The following is a 17,125-nucleotide window of genomic DNA, read 5'->3' on the forward strand; positions in this document are numbered from 1 at the left end:
GGAGCTCAGAGACAAAGTGACATTTCAGTTTTTTCAAACGTGCCATGTGACTTACGTTATCAGCCATTGGCACGCGGGGGGCATTATTTAAGCTAAAATATGAAACATTGCTCAAATAGGTCAAAGAGCTAGTTGGATTGTGTAATTGAAAATTCAGACCTAATATGAATAAAGGGGCCGACTCCAAAGCTTAACAAAGGCCATGATAAAATAAACATGCCGAAATCCCACAAGTTACAAAACAGTGGACTATTGGCATAAGAAGACACAATTTCAAGTAATTCCAGAATCTACGAGCATCGTGCCCAAGTATTTTAATGATACGGGCTAATTACCAAAAATGGAGAACACGGAATAAAGAGCGTGTCATGAGTTTTGTGAGATCCTTAATTCCTTGGCAAAGTGTGCTAGATATTAAGGGAGAAGCTACCACCACTTTGACGTTATAAATAGAAGACGAAGACACAGAAGAAGAACAATAAACACTCAATCAAAGACTTGCTTTTTTACACCTTTAGTCTTTAGTTTTATCAGTTAGTTTTACTTTCATTTAGACTTATAACTTTTCACAACAACAACAACAACAACAATAACAAGCTTTTATCCCACTAGACTTATAACTTTTCACATTTCTATAAAAATCAAATAATTGTTCTACTAAAGCCTTGTGTATCTTTTACATTCGAGTGAATTGTGATAAGGGAGCTCGAGGCTTTTTTATTATCAATTGAGGCTCAGCATCTCTGGCATGCCTCGCAACACCACGCCTGATTGTTTTTTACTAACAGACGGTTATTAACTATCACCTAAGTTCTCATTCTTTATACAACGCCTCCATATTTTATAATTAAAATAGTCAAATAATTAAGGACAAAATTAATAATTAAATATATCTTTTTTTTTGTAATAGTGTCATGTTAGATGGGACTAATCTGATTCATTATATCCAACTATGTAAACATTTTTTAAAAATTTTTATGACATTTTAATTTAACTCTTATCGTCAAAAACGAGTGACTTTTAAGACTTGTTTGTTTTATTCTTGTAAGAACAGCTTGTTGTTTCCGAAAACCAAAAAGCTTAAAAACTCATTTGAATAAGTGTTTTAAATTTAATTGTTTCCATATTTGTTTTCATTTTTTATTTTTAACATAAACCAAAAAACAGAAATAACTTCAAATTATTTTTTTATTTTTAAAATATATACATTTGATTATTAAAAATTACAATTAACTTGATCACTTTTTGTTATAAACCATTATCATTAATCATCTATAACTATCATTATCAGCCTATTTTTTAAATTCTAAAGTTATTTTTAAATTAATATAATTAAATAGATTTTCATTCTGTTTTGTTTTAAAAAATTTTTAAAAATAATAATGCAAAAAAAATTAAAAAATAAAAAATAAGAACAGAAATTAAATAAGTTCTTATTTATTCGTTTGTTTACTTTGATTTTATAGTGATTTTAAAATGAACTCAGTCACCAGAATTAGAATTGGCTCCAGAGTAGTCTTTTTGCCATGTTACTATGTTAGCTCACAGATGTCATCGTGACTCGTGAACTCTGCCCGTGACATTGATACATCACATCTTTATTTTTCTCCGGTCCCAAAAATGAAAAAAGATCTTTAATTTTCTCTACCATGATTGTAAATTTGTATTAAATTGAAAGGATAAGCATCTAATCTAATTCTCAGTTATTCAATTTTGTATGATCACTTTATTTTTATATTTTTATTTATTAAAATTAAAATAATATTCTGACTGTTATTTTGTAATTTAAAAATTTAAATTTCTACCATTCAAATCTCAATTAAATGGTCTAAATGCCAACATATAAGGATGAGTATTACAATTACCGTGTGACAACAAAACCAGACCACGCTGCGAGTGGCCATATCAAGGGATGCATGAAGGACTAGATAAAATAGAATTTGAATCTAATCTAAAATTTGATCTCTTTCAGGAAAAAAAAAATCAAGATAAGCAACCCCTAATTTGATTTGATTCAGTTGTAGCCTGAGATTAATTAGACTAGACTTAGTTCATATAATTGGGAGACTCGTTTTATTAGTCTAATATTCACTTAATTTTTTTTATTTTTTATGACAAAGAAGCACACCCAAATTAAATTTGGGGTGGGTTCTTTTTAAAAAAAAAAAGAGAGGCAACAATTCATTTCAATATAATAAATTCAATTAATATAATAAAAATACTTATAATAATAAAAAATCCACAACAATATCCCACAATAAAATCTTCAATTACAATCTAAATGATTCAAATTCATAATTTTAACAACATTCGACAAATTTCAATGTGTCTCATCTACATTACAATAATAATTTAGCAACAAATTAAATTAAAATTATATTATATGGAAAGGTAAAATGTAAATGAAAGAAATACTATGTTCAAACTTCAATTTATTCAAATATATTAAAAATAATTAAAATTATATTAAAATAATTTTTTTATAAGATTGGACTGGATTAAGTAGTCTAAAAACTTGGTTTCCCTGATCCTTAAGAAGCTATTGGCATTTTATTCAAACGAGTAGAGACGAAATAACTTCGAATGAGTAAGTCTGCCTCCCCTAATATTCCTTAATTAGCATCAAATTTTTAGCTTCTAATAATAACCAACTATCTATACCTTTGTTAAATTATTCAACCTTCGTAGAGAATACATTCATTTATTTAATCACCTGCATTGTTGATCACGATAATAAATCTCACTTTATCATTTTCAAAGGCCTCATCATCACATTGTCTTCGTGGTCCAATATCTGCAAATAATTGTGATGTTAACAGCTAATTGATAGAGATGACTTTTTTATTAACAGTAATTAATACTTCTCATTTAATATTATAAGACACTTTTTTTAAAACATCACGTTCAAAAATATTTGAATTTTTTTCAGATATAATTAATACTTTTCCAGTTAAAATATAAATTATTTTTTTTCAGCTATTTTTAATCCAAAATATAATAGGCTTACTATTTTTTAAAAAATATTCTTTTCATTTTACCCTTGCATTTATTAACTTAGTTTACTATATGGCACTGGCTCTAATAAACATTTTATACCTCTAAAGCATTAATTTAAGTCTATTTTAATTTCAAATTCTTCTTCTAAGCTTTAAACCTTACTTTAAGAGTCCTCAAATATGATAAAAAAAAAAACTTCATATTTAGGTATTAAACTTTTTAAAACCTCAAAATAGACCTGAATAGATTATTAAAGTAACCCTCTATCAGAAAAGACCCAAAAATTTGAAATATAATATAAGAATTTATCACCTTCTTATCACTTATTGGTGAGCTTATATCATTGGCAGTTGGAGCTTAAGGGTAAAAAGAGAAATGGACAATGATAGTTAGGTTCCAAAACACATAATTAATGATAGTTAAGTTTTCATCAAATTTTTTTAAAAATAAGTTTAAAATATCAATTCAAATTATTACAAATTCAAAATTTTCAATTACAAATAAGTATTTAAATTTAAATATAACTTTTATATTATGACAAAATTTTTTATTTATAACTATTTAAATTGATATTTATAATTTATTTTATAAAACATTTTATCGGGGATCCACCTGTCATTAATTTATTCATTTGAGATCTAATTAACTGTCATTCTCCCAAAGAGAAAACTATAAATATAGCTAAATTTCATTGATATAATGATTATAGTTAAAAGTTGCTTATAATTTAGATAGGAGGAATTAAGATTTTTCTCAAAATTATCTTTAATTCCCGGTAATTAAAATTTTTAAATTAAAAAATATTCTATTAAGTAAAAGTAAACATGAAAAAAGAGTATACTTTTAAATTTTCATTCATTAATTTTTCTTGAGAATATAAATTAATTAAAATTGTCTTATAATCTTAAAAAAGGTTGAATAAGAATTAAAACAATAATGCACAAAATTAAAGGGAATAGTAATAAATACTTACGTGACAATGATAAACGTAGCCAGGTTCATCAGTTGCATCAAAGACATATGATTCATTCGCGTGGATGTACCCAAATCTCACCACAATCTTGGTCACAAACCCAGGTGCCATCTTGTACACATTCTTCCACCCACTTTCGTGAGCAGCAACCTCTAGTTTCTTGCCACGTGCATGTTGGTCCACGTGGCACTTCTTAGCATCGTTTTTTTTCTCCATGCAATCCTTAAAATCTTCTGATTTCACAAGCTTTGTCTGTTCCAACACTTTGAACAATCCCAAATGAATGTGAAGCGGATGATTATCCTCCGTCAAATTGATCACATACCACACCTCTGTGGACCCCACCTTCGGAGTTTCTGTTGCTGGGGCCTCATATGGTTTTGCGTTTAAGTACAAGTGCGTGGGCTCGTCGATGTCGCTTGTGTACTCATACATTGCAATGTACCTTGTGTGCGACACACAGGATAAGTCCACGTGGGGATATTTTATCAACTTTCTGGGAACCCTTGACGTGTCAACTTCTTGATTGGGTTGTATGAAGAATTTGATCACCTTGCTGTTAGATTCATCCACTGGATCACCAGAAGGGTAGGGATAAGGTGCATTGTTGCCTAGGATAACCGTATCATTCTTTGATTGAGAAAAGTCAACAATCATATCTGTGATCTCAGATGGCCCCAATAGAAATTCCTTAGTTGTCACTGGCTCTTCGATGTATGATGAATCTGATGCCACGTGGGTGAATTCCAAGCCGTTGGTGAAAAAGAATTTAAAGAATCTAGCGTTGCTTGCGTTGATTATCCGGAATCGATATTTACGACGACGTACTGTCATTCGAGGCCAAGCTTTGCCATTCACGATAATAGCATCACCAAAGTACTCAGGCTGCCATTGGGGGTGAATGGTGGGATTGTTTCCGGTCGAATTCATGTATATGGAACCATCAGTGCGAAAGCTACGATCAAAAATCACCAACGGTCGATCGAAGGCATCGCCATGGGGCAAACCAAGTGGGCCCTCGATCAAAGGGTGACGAATAATGTAAGCTCCAATCAAGCCAGCAAGGAGGTTGACTCGGGTCAACCCCATGGCATGGTCATGATACCACAAATTTCCCGGATGCTGGTAGTTAGGATAGTGATAGCTCTTACGAGTCCAAGTGGGTCCCGTTTCATTGAATCCATTAGTGAACCATGCATTCGCATTGCCGTCACTGTGGGGCGCATGGATCCCACCGTGGAGGTGAACCACTGTAGGAATGCCCCTCTTTGAGTGGGGAATGGCAGTAGGAATTGTTGGGTCCCATGGGAGTATGTGTTTTGAAGGGAGATGATTTTGCCACGTCACAAAGGTATCAACACCATGCATGGCCTCGATCGTTGGACCAGGGACCGATGCTGTACGCTCATTCACACCGAAAGCGAAAACAGGCGTCGGAGGCAAATGCCTGTGAAATTTCTGAAATACCCAAACAATACTAAAAATGATGAAGAATATGTATGCCAGTCCCTTACATATAAGTATAATAATTAAATATAAACATTTTAATTTCTGGGTCATTTTCCTGTGCAGGTCACTGCAGGATCCTATTTGGATTTGGAAGAAATAATGAAAGGTGGTAGAATGGACAGAGTAGATGGCATATATGAAAAAAGTTAAACTATATTGTGATGGAATAAAGTCTTTTGGTATTTATCCAATTCTGAAGCTTTAAGAGCCCTTGAGATTTTCATAGGTGTTGACAAATAAATGAGCTTTCAAGAAAAAAAAAAGAAAATCATCTTGAAATCTCCCCAACCATTCAAAATATCCAAAGTTCTAACCAAATCCAAAAAAATCTATAAGTTACTTGGAGACTTCAGGGTAAATATGATTGAAATAACAATAATCAAAATGTTTATGTTATAAAATATTTTATTGACAATTTGACAGCGATTATTTATTATAAAAGAAAGGTAATTGATAAGTGAGATATCTGTCAGTAACAAATATTACCTCACTTGCCAATAACTTTTATCTTGTGATGTATAGTTGTTATCAAGTTGTCAGCAAGACATTTTATAATATGATCATTTTAATCATTGTCATTTTAATCTTATTTACCCCATTTATAAAGACTTGACAGCTATTTAAAGATTTTATGAAATCTTCAAACTATTTTGAATATTTGTGGGAGACTTTATAGTATTTTTTTCAGGATAAAAAAATAAAAAAAGGTACTGTGATTTGAAGCGGAGACTCAAGAGATTGGTCCACAACATTCTGGAATCATTTCTCAAAAGGCTGAGCCGAAGCTAGCTGTTTCCATCACACTTTGGTTATTATTGAGCAACTTTCCACACTAGCACAGGGTCAGGACAGCGGAAAGAAAACAAAAAGGGAAAAGACAAATAAATGAATAAATGACTATATTTGTTTCAATTTTCCCAACTCTTAGTTGTCCAAAAAGAATTATTCTTAGACTGGCCTTTTTAATTGCTTATAGCAATACAATATATATCTAGAATCAATTTTATTGTTATTAATTATCTTTCTTGAAATTAAAGTAAAATATTTTTTATTTTTTATTTATATATTAGTCTTACCCTTCAAAATAATAAAAAAATAAAGAATTAAATGTTGTAATTATATTTTATAAACTTTCGAAACAGGGCTCCTTATTTAAAAAAAAAATTGTAAGATTTTTTATGAGGTCAGTGGACAAAACAAGAGAAGAAGCAGATTCCAAATTCATCTTATAAGGATACAAACCGTTGGCTTTTTCCTTGAGAATAAGAATAGTTTATAAGCATCTCCAAGAGTTGGGAAAATCAGAAAACAACTCAAAATAAATTTGGTAGATTTCTCATATCTGTCACTCTCTGATACGCTATATTAATAAAATCAAATTAAATGAACAAGATTCGTAGGTTGAAGCCCAATCAAATCAATTGCTATCATTAATTTTGTTTGACCTTAAAGGTTTAAACCACTCCTTAAATACTAATTAATAAGGTTTGGCCGAAAAAAAAAATACTAATTAATTTTGTTGAACTATGTAGACAGTCCACTCTCCACACCGGTTACAAAAGCAGTGTAATTTTTTTACATCCCTTCTTTCTATGCCGATTGTGAAACAAATATAAAAAACTATTTTTAACCGGTAATTTTTTTTTTTTCCTTTTTGTAGTAGCGACCCGATTACCATACGATGTATAAGACAGTAAAGAACCGTTCAACAAGATATATCATCTTCAACCTCTCGAACACTAGTTTCGATGTACACTACACATATATTTGTCTGTTTTATTCTAGGAAGTATCGATGGACACAGAGCAAGTAAAGAGGCAAAAACAAAAAAAACAAAAATTCTTCAGGCACTTACAAAAATTCTATATATATATATATATATATAGATTTCAATTAGAACAATAACAATAATAATTTCATAATAAAAAGAGTTAAAAATTGAAGAAGTGAAGTAAATTAAATGAAGGCGTACGTACCCAGTTCTTCTTGAACATGCCGATATGAAGAGATTTGGGTTTGGGGACTCCATGATCGAGCTTGTAGCCATGGATTCTGGGCATATCAGGAACCTCGTCCACAAACATCTCCAACTTTGATGAATCTAACAGTTTATCATTCAGTGAAGAAGAAGAAGAAATAAGTAGAGCTGCATATAACAGACCCAAGAAGGTGAGTTTCTGAAGCATTACGCGTGTGACCATGGCTTCTAATTATCTGTTTGATGAACTTGATGAACAGAGTGAGAGAGAGAGAGAGAGAGATGAAGATGATGACGACCACGCCGAGTGAAGATGGGGTTCGTAGAATTATCTCTATATATAAAGGGTTCGACCAATAAATAAATGTATTTTAGGCCCAACCCGAAGACTTTGGTTTATTGGGATTTTTATTTATTTATTGTGATTGGAATTTTCGATGTCATTGTCTGCTTTCATTGAAAAATGTAAATTAGAGAAAGCCACACACCCGGATATTTTTTTGTCTTCCGCCAAAGGAATCATACGTTACCCATTAATATTAATTAACTCATTATTTGAAGATGCCAATGACAACAAATATTAGAATCGCATATCTTCTTGCAAGCAATCTCTTTTATACGTGTGTGTATTAATTAAATTGGAAGGGGTTTATCTTTTATCATTAACATTTCAAAAAAAAAGTTTTTTAATTTATATATAGCCTAAGAAAATAAAATTTATATGACCCCTTTATGCCAAATTTGGTATTGTTTAAATTATTTAATAATTTTTTAATTTTTAAGCATCTTCCTAAATAAGATTTTTTTTAAATGCAAATGATATGGTGATTTTATTTTAAATAATGGTGTGAGAAAGAAGAGTGGAGGAACAATGGGTGACCCAAGGGTGTGGGGTGTTTCCCTTTTTTCCCCCTTTATTTTCCCTTTCATTTTCTTGATCTGACTATTAAATCAATAAGGCTTAAAAACTTTTTTCATTTGGAGAAAATTTTTAAACTTTTCAGATTTTTTTAATAACCATTTTTTAGAATTTTAAATTGACATTGTTGTGTTAGTTTGAGTTGAGTAAAAATTGTTTGAGTAAAAAAGAGATTGCAATAGAGAGAGAGAGAGAGAGAGAGAGAGAAGAGAGTGGTGACAGAAGGCAAGGAGGCTTCCTACGGTGATGGAGAAGCTAGCGGCAGGGGTGATGGTAAGATGGAGAATATTGGAGGAGAAAAGACAGGCTTTGAGTTTGTTTTCTCATCAAAACAAATGACTTCAGAGGAGCAAAAGACTATGGGATCTCCATCTGTGATAGGGAATCAAAAAAGAGTCTTTTATAAGGGCTCTTGGTTAAGCCTGAATTCTTTTGGCTTTCTATCTTAGAATGACCCTAATGATTACATTATGAATGGTTGGACAAAGTATTTTGCAAAAACAAATAGCAAGAAGGAGAAGGATGTGAAGAGAAGGGAGAAGGAGATGTGAGTTCAGAAGAGCAAGAAGGAGATGATAGTTCAGAGGAGGAGGATGTTCTGCCTAAACTTAGGAAAGTTAGGTTCCTGGAGTTAAAGGTTTCAACTAAGAAGTATGAGGAATGGTGTAGACCTTGGAAAAATTCTTTGATCATAAAAACCTCTAGGTTGAAATGTTCTTCTCAAGTTTCTATGTCTAAGACTGATTCACATATGGAAATTGTCTAAGCCTATACGTATCACTCCTTTGAACAATGGTTATTTTGTGATGTCTTTCTTAAAGGAGGAGGATTTGATTATGCTTATCAAGAAGGGCTGTAGATGATTGATGATCATTATTTATTAGTTTAGAAATGGAGACCCAACTTTAATCCATAGAAGGTTGAAAGACAAAGGAAGATTGTTGCTTGGATTCAAGTGGCAGATCTTCCTTTAGAACTATATAATATTGAGTCTATGTGCCTTATAGGCAACATGGTGGGGAAATCTTTGAAGATTGATCAATCAACTTCATTATTAGATAAAGGAGGGTTTGCTCAAATTTGTGTTGAATTAAATCTTAGCAAAACTTTGCTACCTTTTTCTTTGCTTGGTGTAGGGAAGAGTATAAGATAGCTTACAAGGGACAACATCTTGTTTGTTTTCACTGTGAAATGTATGGGCATCATAGAGATGTATGTCCACAGAAAGTCACTGATCAGGCTAATGTAGTGAGAAACAAGGAGATTGGATTGATACAAGTTGATCTAATAGTTCTTCAAAATACAACAAAGGGGAATCCTTCGTCTGAAGAGTCTAGGAAGAGTGATGAGGCTGCCGAAAATATAGATGCCAAAGTTGTGTCAGATATGTCAGAGGTGAATATCTTCAGGTAAGAGATCTTGGTTAGGCGAGATTTCAGGGCGACAGTTATGAGGGCGGATTTGAAGGGATCTTCAAATAATATAGCAAAAGGTTTAGAGGGAGAGAAGGCGAAGTAAGAGCATAAAAAATTAGAGGGTAATTATTTTGAGGATAAAATTGGATCACAAAATTTCAAGAAGGATATATCTAATCAGAGCAAATTTGAGTGGGTGGCTATTGGAGAAAAAAGGAAAAGGGTTTTGAGAATAAAAGAAAAGGCTAAGGAGAATATTCCTCTTGCTAATAAGTGGATGTGGACATGTAAGAAATATCAAGCTAAGTCACATGATGTAAATTTGGCTAACCAATTTAATGTATTGGAGAAAGGGGATCCAAATTCTAGTGATATGGTATTTACCTTTACGGACTAGGGAGAGAAGGAATATATGGGCTTGGGTGTTGGGTCTAATGATATTTTTCACAATGCAAGGTGTTGGGTTGGATCAATGGATACAAGATTGGATGCTCAATCTAATACTGTTGTGGGCCCAAAGTTAAATGATGTTGAAGAGATTATGATGAATCAACATACTTCTTTAGGTAATTCTAATAATATGATGGATAAGGATGAGGGCATTGTAGCCCAAATTTCTTTTAAGGTGTCTTTATGAATATTTTATTCTAGAATACAAGGGGTACAGGGGCTAGACCATTAGCTGGTCTCATAAGGGAGTTAACCAAAAAACATAATTTAGGTTTTATAACTATTTTGGAAACTAGAGCAAGTGGGCTAAAAGCAATTCTTTGGCCAAATCTATATTAGTGGAGGCTTATGGTTTTTTTGGAAGGAGGGAGATTGGAAAGTTGAAGTTATTGAAAGTCACCCTCAATTTATTCATACTTAAATTGTTCTAGGCTCTAAATTTTATTTTATTATTTTTGTATATGCTAGTCCTGTCTTGGCTTATCGTAAAGTTGTTTGGCAACAATTAAATAGGCTTAGTTCTTCAGTCAATGACCTATGGTGTTTAAGGGGAGATTTTAATTGTGTTCTTTTTTCCCATGAACAGTTTTCTACTTGCAGTTCTCATAGCACCGCTGATTGAGAATTTATAAGCTAGGTTGATTATTTGAATCTTATTGTACTAGGCCATTTTACACTTTGAAAAGGGGGACCTGTGAAAGTACATTGGATCGAGTGTTCTTTAATGATAGGTGTAATGAAACGTTCCAGAATGCTAAGGTTTTTAACTTCCTTTCTTTAAGTCTGATCACCATCTGATTCTACTTAAACTTGTGGAGGAAGAGACTCAAAGAAAACTTCAGGATAGACCATTTTGTTTTGTAGCTTCTTGGGTGCTTCATGATGATTTTTACCATTTTGTTAAAGATAATTGGCAAGAAATAGAAAGCTAGGTAGAAAATATTTCCAGCTTACTTCTAAAATTCATATTTGGAGGGAGGAGGTATTTAGATATTTGGGCTATAAAAAGAGGTTATAGATAAAGGGTTTGGCTAGAAATAATTATTCAAGTTGTTCTCCTTATGCTACTGAATTGATTCAAGCTAAATTGTGGCTTGAGCTTAAAGAAGTTTTGTACTAGGAGAGTCTTCTTTGGGCACAAAAGGCTAAATGTAAGTGGTTTCAAATAGGGGATAAAAATTCTAAGTACTTTCATGTGAGGTTGAATGCACGAAGGAAGAGAAACAAAATCTTGAGTATACATAATGAAAATGGAGAATGGACTTATGATGTGGATTAAATTCAGAAGATTGCTATTTCATACTTTAGGAATTTCTTTAATGAAAAGGCTGGAGTTAGACATGATTTGATGACTATCTCACATTATCCAAAGATTAATTCTTCTTTACTTGATAACTTGTCTGGTTGCTTCAATGATAAAGAGGTTAAGAGAGCTATTTTTGACATGGGAAGTCTTAAATCCCCTGGTCTTGATGGTTTCAATACATTATTTAACAAGACTCAGTGGTGGCATGTTGCTTGTGTAAGGTCTCGCTTACTATTTTTCAATTAACTTCAAATTCAAGGTGATCAAGGAATTAACCCTAAATAAGATTTACTAAGTTTGTAACATTTATCAAAATAGGATCTCAAGTTTTCAAAGATTTCTCACATGACAAAACATCTTTACAAGTATAAATTAAAGTGCAAATGGTATGTGGAAGCATGAGAATCTAAATAGAGTCAAATTATTTGCATAAAAGTTGAAACAAGTGAAATAGTATAAAAAATGAACATGCGCCATGGCTTGTCATTCGTGCACCATAGCTTGTTTCTCTCTGTGCCATACATCGGGCATATTGCATGCCAACACACCCTATTTCTCTGTCCAACATCCTTTTGAGTTGATCTAACTATTTATAGAGAGCTTTCTTTTAACTTTAGCTAATGACACTAATTTCACAATTAAGTTATTCCTCAATTAGAAATTGGACATCCATTTCTCATAATACTCATTTTCACATTTTAAACATAACTTGGGTATCTAAATTTCATTGCAAGTGCCAGAAGCCTAATTTACACCCCCGATCACACTCAATAGATCATAACGGACTTGTGCAATACACTATATCTTAAAAACATCATATGTAACACATTTTTAATGCTCAACCCCTTAATCAAAAAAATAGAAGTGGGAGCCTCAATGTCATAAACCTCATAGTCATTCAACAACATTCACATTTTTACCCACTTCTTACTTGCATTAGTATTTTAGCCCTTTTTACATTTCATAATTTACATATATACTTAACCTATAGCCTAAAATACATAGTTTAATAAAACAACACATAATACAAGTAAATGCATATATAAACTCTCAATTGGCAATATCATCAATAATTATACACATAAAATACTCAAATTAAAAGAGGCCTACAATTTTAAGACAAAATCCTAAGCCTCAGTTTGTTTTCCTCAATTGTGTCTCGATGAACTAGTTCTTATAATATTGAAGAGAAACGGGTAAGTATTGTAAAGTTCCAACTCAGTCCAAACTTTACCATCCCAAACCACAAAACCAACAAATCAAAATCACCAATATTAGAGTAATAGCCCTTTATTTGTTTTCAAATCGCGGGATCCTGACTTCTTAAGACACATATTTAAATAAAAGGGCTAGTGGAAGCACAAACGCAGTCAAAATGACTTAACAACACATAACTCTTCAATCCTAAAAATGGGCAGTACACCACGACGTGTGATATAGAGCCACATGCCTGACTTTTTTATGTCATGCGCTGCGATGTACGATGCTGTAACATCCTCAACTTTAAATTAAGATTAATTAAGTTCAAATAGATTAATTAAGTGTATTTGTGGGGTGTGTGGCAAGAGAGGCCTGACGAGCATGTTTGGTCTTGATTTCAGTTATAAATGCAGGTTCAAAGGAAAATCAGGTCACCCAAGAATGGAAGAGGAAGAATTTCTGAAGGGAGTGATTCTGTGCCATACACCACATTCTGTGACAATATAACTGGAAGAGGCTCTTTATGCTATGCGCCATAGCGCATTGTGTGTCCACCATAGAGCATGGTCAGAATTTTGTAGTATTAAGTCATAGTAGAAGAAAAGAGAAAACAAAAGAAACCAAGAAAGTGATAAAGAGTTAAGCTAGGGCTTGAAGAAACTAATTATTGGGAGTAATTTAGAGCTCATAAACACCAAAGGTAAGCTTTCTTTCTTAAATCTTCCTCTCTTCTTCCATTTTCTTGATGGTAGATGTAACATCCTAAAAATTTTAAGACTCAAATTTATTTAAAAAAAAATAAAAATAAAATAAAATATCTATAATTAAATTAAAATTTAGAATAATTTAATAGAGGCCCAGAGTTTGAATTTTACTAAGAAAAAGTTTGGTTTTATTTGATTTTTAACTATGGGAAAAATTACCAAAGTTGACCCGGGCTTTTGTGCAATAATAAAAAATGTTGGGCCCTTTCTTGTAATTTTCCCCAAACTTTTTGACCAGCAATTTAAAGACCAAAATTGATGCAGAAATGCAGAAATTGAGTTGGAAAGGAAAGGAAAGGAAACGTATGAGAGGGAGAGAGGAAGAAGAGAGAAAGGGAGGGAGTTAGGCTTGGATCTAGGAGTCTTTGCGACCGTTGCGAGCTCGGCTACACGATAGGTAAACTCCCTACTTCAATCCTCTTCTCTTTCTCTTGATTTTCTTCAATTTTTGGAAGAGAAAATTTTTGGATTTTGATCCCAAAGGCTTTATTCTTGTAAGCTTTTGTTTCTTTGGATTCTAGGGAGCATGTTTTGAGTTTCTATATAGTGATCTAATGTTTTGAGTGAATAATTGGATGAAAAGAGGTGTTTTGGGCACAAAATAAACCTTGAGGAATTGGGTTTTTTTCTCCTCAATGGTTTAAGCCTATTGATTTAGTTATAATTTTGCTATTTGAGCCCAATAAGATTTAAATTAAGGTTTGGTTTTCATTATAATGGCTAATGGTGAAAGTTGGTGGCACTAAGTAAAGGTTTTTAATTGATTAAAAAATTATATAAATTGAAAATTAGCCTAGTGATGGCTAATAAATGGTTTTGGTGGTTAAGTGATACTATGTGAATGGTTGGTTTAATATATGGACCATTAGGGTGGAGTATGACTCATTGACCTAAGTTGTGTGGTATAAGTTATAGTCTTCATTAATGCTATTTGTCATGATAAGTGATGTGGATCACTTATATATTGTAGAAAATTGTTGGTGGAACTTATTGAGAAGTAAGGAACAAGCCGAGCCCTATTTTGTACAAGGGGAACCCTTTTAGTACAAAGGGTTGAGGTAATAGGGGAATTTATATTTCTTATTACTTTGTTTTAGCTATTTTTGAATAAATATTACTAGTTATCATGCATTACATGTTTTAAAAGATTAAATGTGCTTTATAAGGGGTTATGGGGTACTACTTTGATTATAGTGCAAATATGTTTTCTAATTGTTTAATAACAATGTTTTTATGGAAATGAGATTTATAAATATTATACTACTTTAGAGTGTTGAATGGTCAATACTCAGAAAGGTAGACAAGAGTAAAAGGCATGATCTCGGTGGGAGTTCACCAATGAGAAGGTGTGGATTTTTGATATTCTATGGCACACTGTCAGTACTCAGTGTTGTCTTACGTATTGTGGGCTCAGTGCACTAAAGTGGTTAGTGTATTGAGTGTTCGACACCTCTCAGTGGGGGAGGGAATCCGACATATGAAGTGTGAGGTTGAGTGCCTAGGCCAAGGTAGCCCTCACATGGAGAGTAAGTCGGGCTGGCTCTGGGAGGGAGTTAGCTTTGACTGCTCAGGATTCACGTCGAAGGGGCATAGGCGGTTCGGTGGATTAGATCATGCCTTAGATTATGTTTTGTGCCTGTAGAGGTACAAGTAGGTATAAGGTTTACCTGCGAGTTAAAGAGTGCTAAGGGGCATTCTGTTGGTCATGAAAGGCCATACCGGCCTAGGTCATGCATTCATGCATTTTAAATGGCTAAATTATATACTATGTTGAATTTATTATTCATTTATTTGATTATGGCTTACTTTGTAATAATCAATGTAAATTTCGCTGTTACTGAGACTGTGGTTGTCTCACCCCTTTCTTTTCAATATTCTAGGTCCAGGCGAAGGATCCAGTGGTGGACGGGGAAAGGAGCAAAGCTAGGGTTTGCTTGTGATTTGTAAAGAACTGCAACCCCTTTCTTTTGAGCAAATATATTGTAATGTATTTAAGATTAGGGTGCCAGTAGGATATGATTATGTGTGTGTGTGTGAATATGTGTGGATTGTGTGCTTGTGTATGAATTTTTGTCTGTTTGCAGACTTGTGGCTAGGAAACTTGGTTATGGTGGTGTGGTTTTGATGGATTTACTTAGTAGACCAAGTTTCTATTACAAGCATATCTTTATTTTGATATATATGTGATTTTATAAGCAAATGCAAAGTGGTTGCATTACAAATGGTGTGCTATGGGAAAACATACAGCTTGGATAGAGAGAGTGGGTGCGTGGGCCCCACAAGGAGCTCTGAGCCAAGTGAAAATGTTTAGCATATGTATTTATATAAATACATGGTATTTGGATTGATTTGTGACCACTCTTGTATGATTTGTGCATTTTGGGGGTTTAGGGTCCATTTTGGAAATGGCACCCGGGTGGTCAAATTTTGATGTATGGGGGTTTTCCATCATTTGAATGTTCTATCAAGTGTTTTTAATCTTATTTGACGTGTCCAAAGTGTTTCCACAGGTTTGTAACCATTAGGATGGGATTTGGACAATTTTGAAAATGGTTTTTACCAAAAAGCTGCACTTTTGCATCCGGGTGTCCAAATCTTAATCCGACCGTTGGATTTCTCTAAAATTTGGGTCACAAGTAAAACCTTTTATAAGCTTCGTGTGCGCTTTGGAATCACATTGATCGGATATCGGACGGAGAAACGACGCACTCCGGAATTTGGTCTGGAGGTGCTGTCATGACAGCATTAAATTGCTGTCATGACAGCTACAGTATTGATTTTATAACCTGCACAAATTCAATCCGTCCGTTGGATCTTTTCAAAATTTAGTATGCTAATAGTATTCTTTAAAAGTGACATGTGAGCTTTGGAATCACTCCGATCGGAGGTCAGATGATGAAATGGTGCACTCCGGAAGTTGGTCCGGAAGTGCTGTCATGACAGCTTTTTAGCTGTCATGACAGCAAAAATAATCAAATTTTTAACATGTCTCATTTTAAATCCGACCGTTGGATTTTTTTTGAAATTTGGTATACTTATAGTACCCTTTGAATGTGACATGTGAGCTTTAAAATCACTTTGATCGGAGGTCGGATGGCGGAACGACGCCTCCCAGAAGTTGACTCGGGAGGGTTGTCATGACAGCAATTTAAATGCTGTCATGACAGTATCTTTTTATTTCTCTTTCGTCTAACTTGCTTCCGTGCGCTATAGTTAGAACCTATAATTTTTTTTAAGGTTTTAAATGTTTACTTTCCAATCGTATATTTGCTTAGTGATTTAAATGGTTTGTTTCCTAAGTTGGTTTTAGGATTAACTCCTTAACCACACTTAGTTTATTTGAATTGTGTGATTTTTGGATAACACTCGGGGCAAGTGTTACATTTGGTATCAGTTTAGGTTTATGATTCCTTTTTCCTACTTGGCACCTTAAATACATTACTTTTATGCTCTTTCCCTTCTACCACTAACCTGGACTAATATTGTTTTTCTTTCTCTAGCTTGTTCCTTTAGGAGGGGAGAAAGGTCCGTACGCTTGTGGCCGTACACCTTTCAGTTCTAATATGGCTCGAAGGGGAAGGGGTAGATCGAGGAATGAGGAATGACCACCACCT

At 33.3% G+C, this 17,125-nt stretch overlaps 1 protein-coding gene across 1 annotated transcript; it reads right to left on the reverse strand.

Annotated features, from left to right (window-relative positions):
- Positions 1-1,824: 1,824 nt before the first annotated feature.
- Positions 1,825-7,759, reverse strand: LOC129310532 (multicopper oxidase LPR2-like). The gene is made up of 3 exons (XM_054952396.1): positions 7,456-7,759; positions 3,971-5,428; positions 1,825-2,794 (listed from the first exon to the last, which is right to left on the reverse strand). Exons 1-3 carry the CDS (start codon positions 7,678-7,680, stop codon positions 2,741-2,743), a joined length of 1,737 nt encoding a protein of 578 aa, XP_054808371.1. The 5' UTR covers positions 7,681-7,759; the 3' UTR covers positions 1,825-2,740.
- Positions 7,760-17,125: the final 9,366 nt, after the last annotated feature.

This window comes from Prosopis cineraria, unplaced genomic scaffold (assembly GCF_029017545.1).
Source record: "Prosopis cineraria cultivar Desert tree isolate PC_DT_omini unplaced genomic scaffold, ASM2901754v1 PC5, whole genome shotgun sequence".
NCBI classification, from domain to species: domain Eukaryota; kingdom Viridiplantae; phylum Streptophyta; class Magnoliopsida; order Fabales; family Fabaceae; genus Prosopis; species Prosopis cineraria.

Coding starts and splice junctions, on each gene's coding strand:
- LOC129310532 (XM_054952396.1), bottom strand. CDS start 7,680: ATGGTCACACGCGTAATGCTTCAGAAACTCACCTTCTTGGGTCTGTTA. Junction 5,429..7,455: donor GCATGTTCAAGAAGAACTGG/GTACGTACGCCT, acceptor TGGGTATTTCAG/AAATTTCACAGGCATTTGCC. Junction 2,795..3,970: donor GCTACGTTTATCATTGTCAC/GTAAGTATTTAT, acceptor AATTATTTGCAG/ATATTGGACCACGAAGACAA.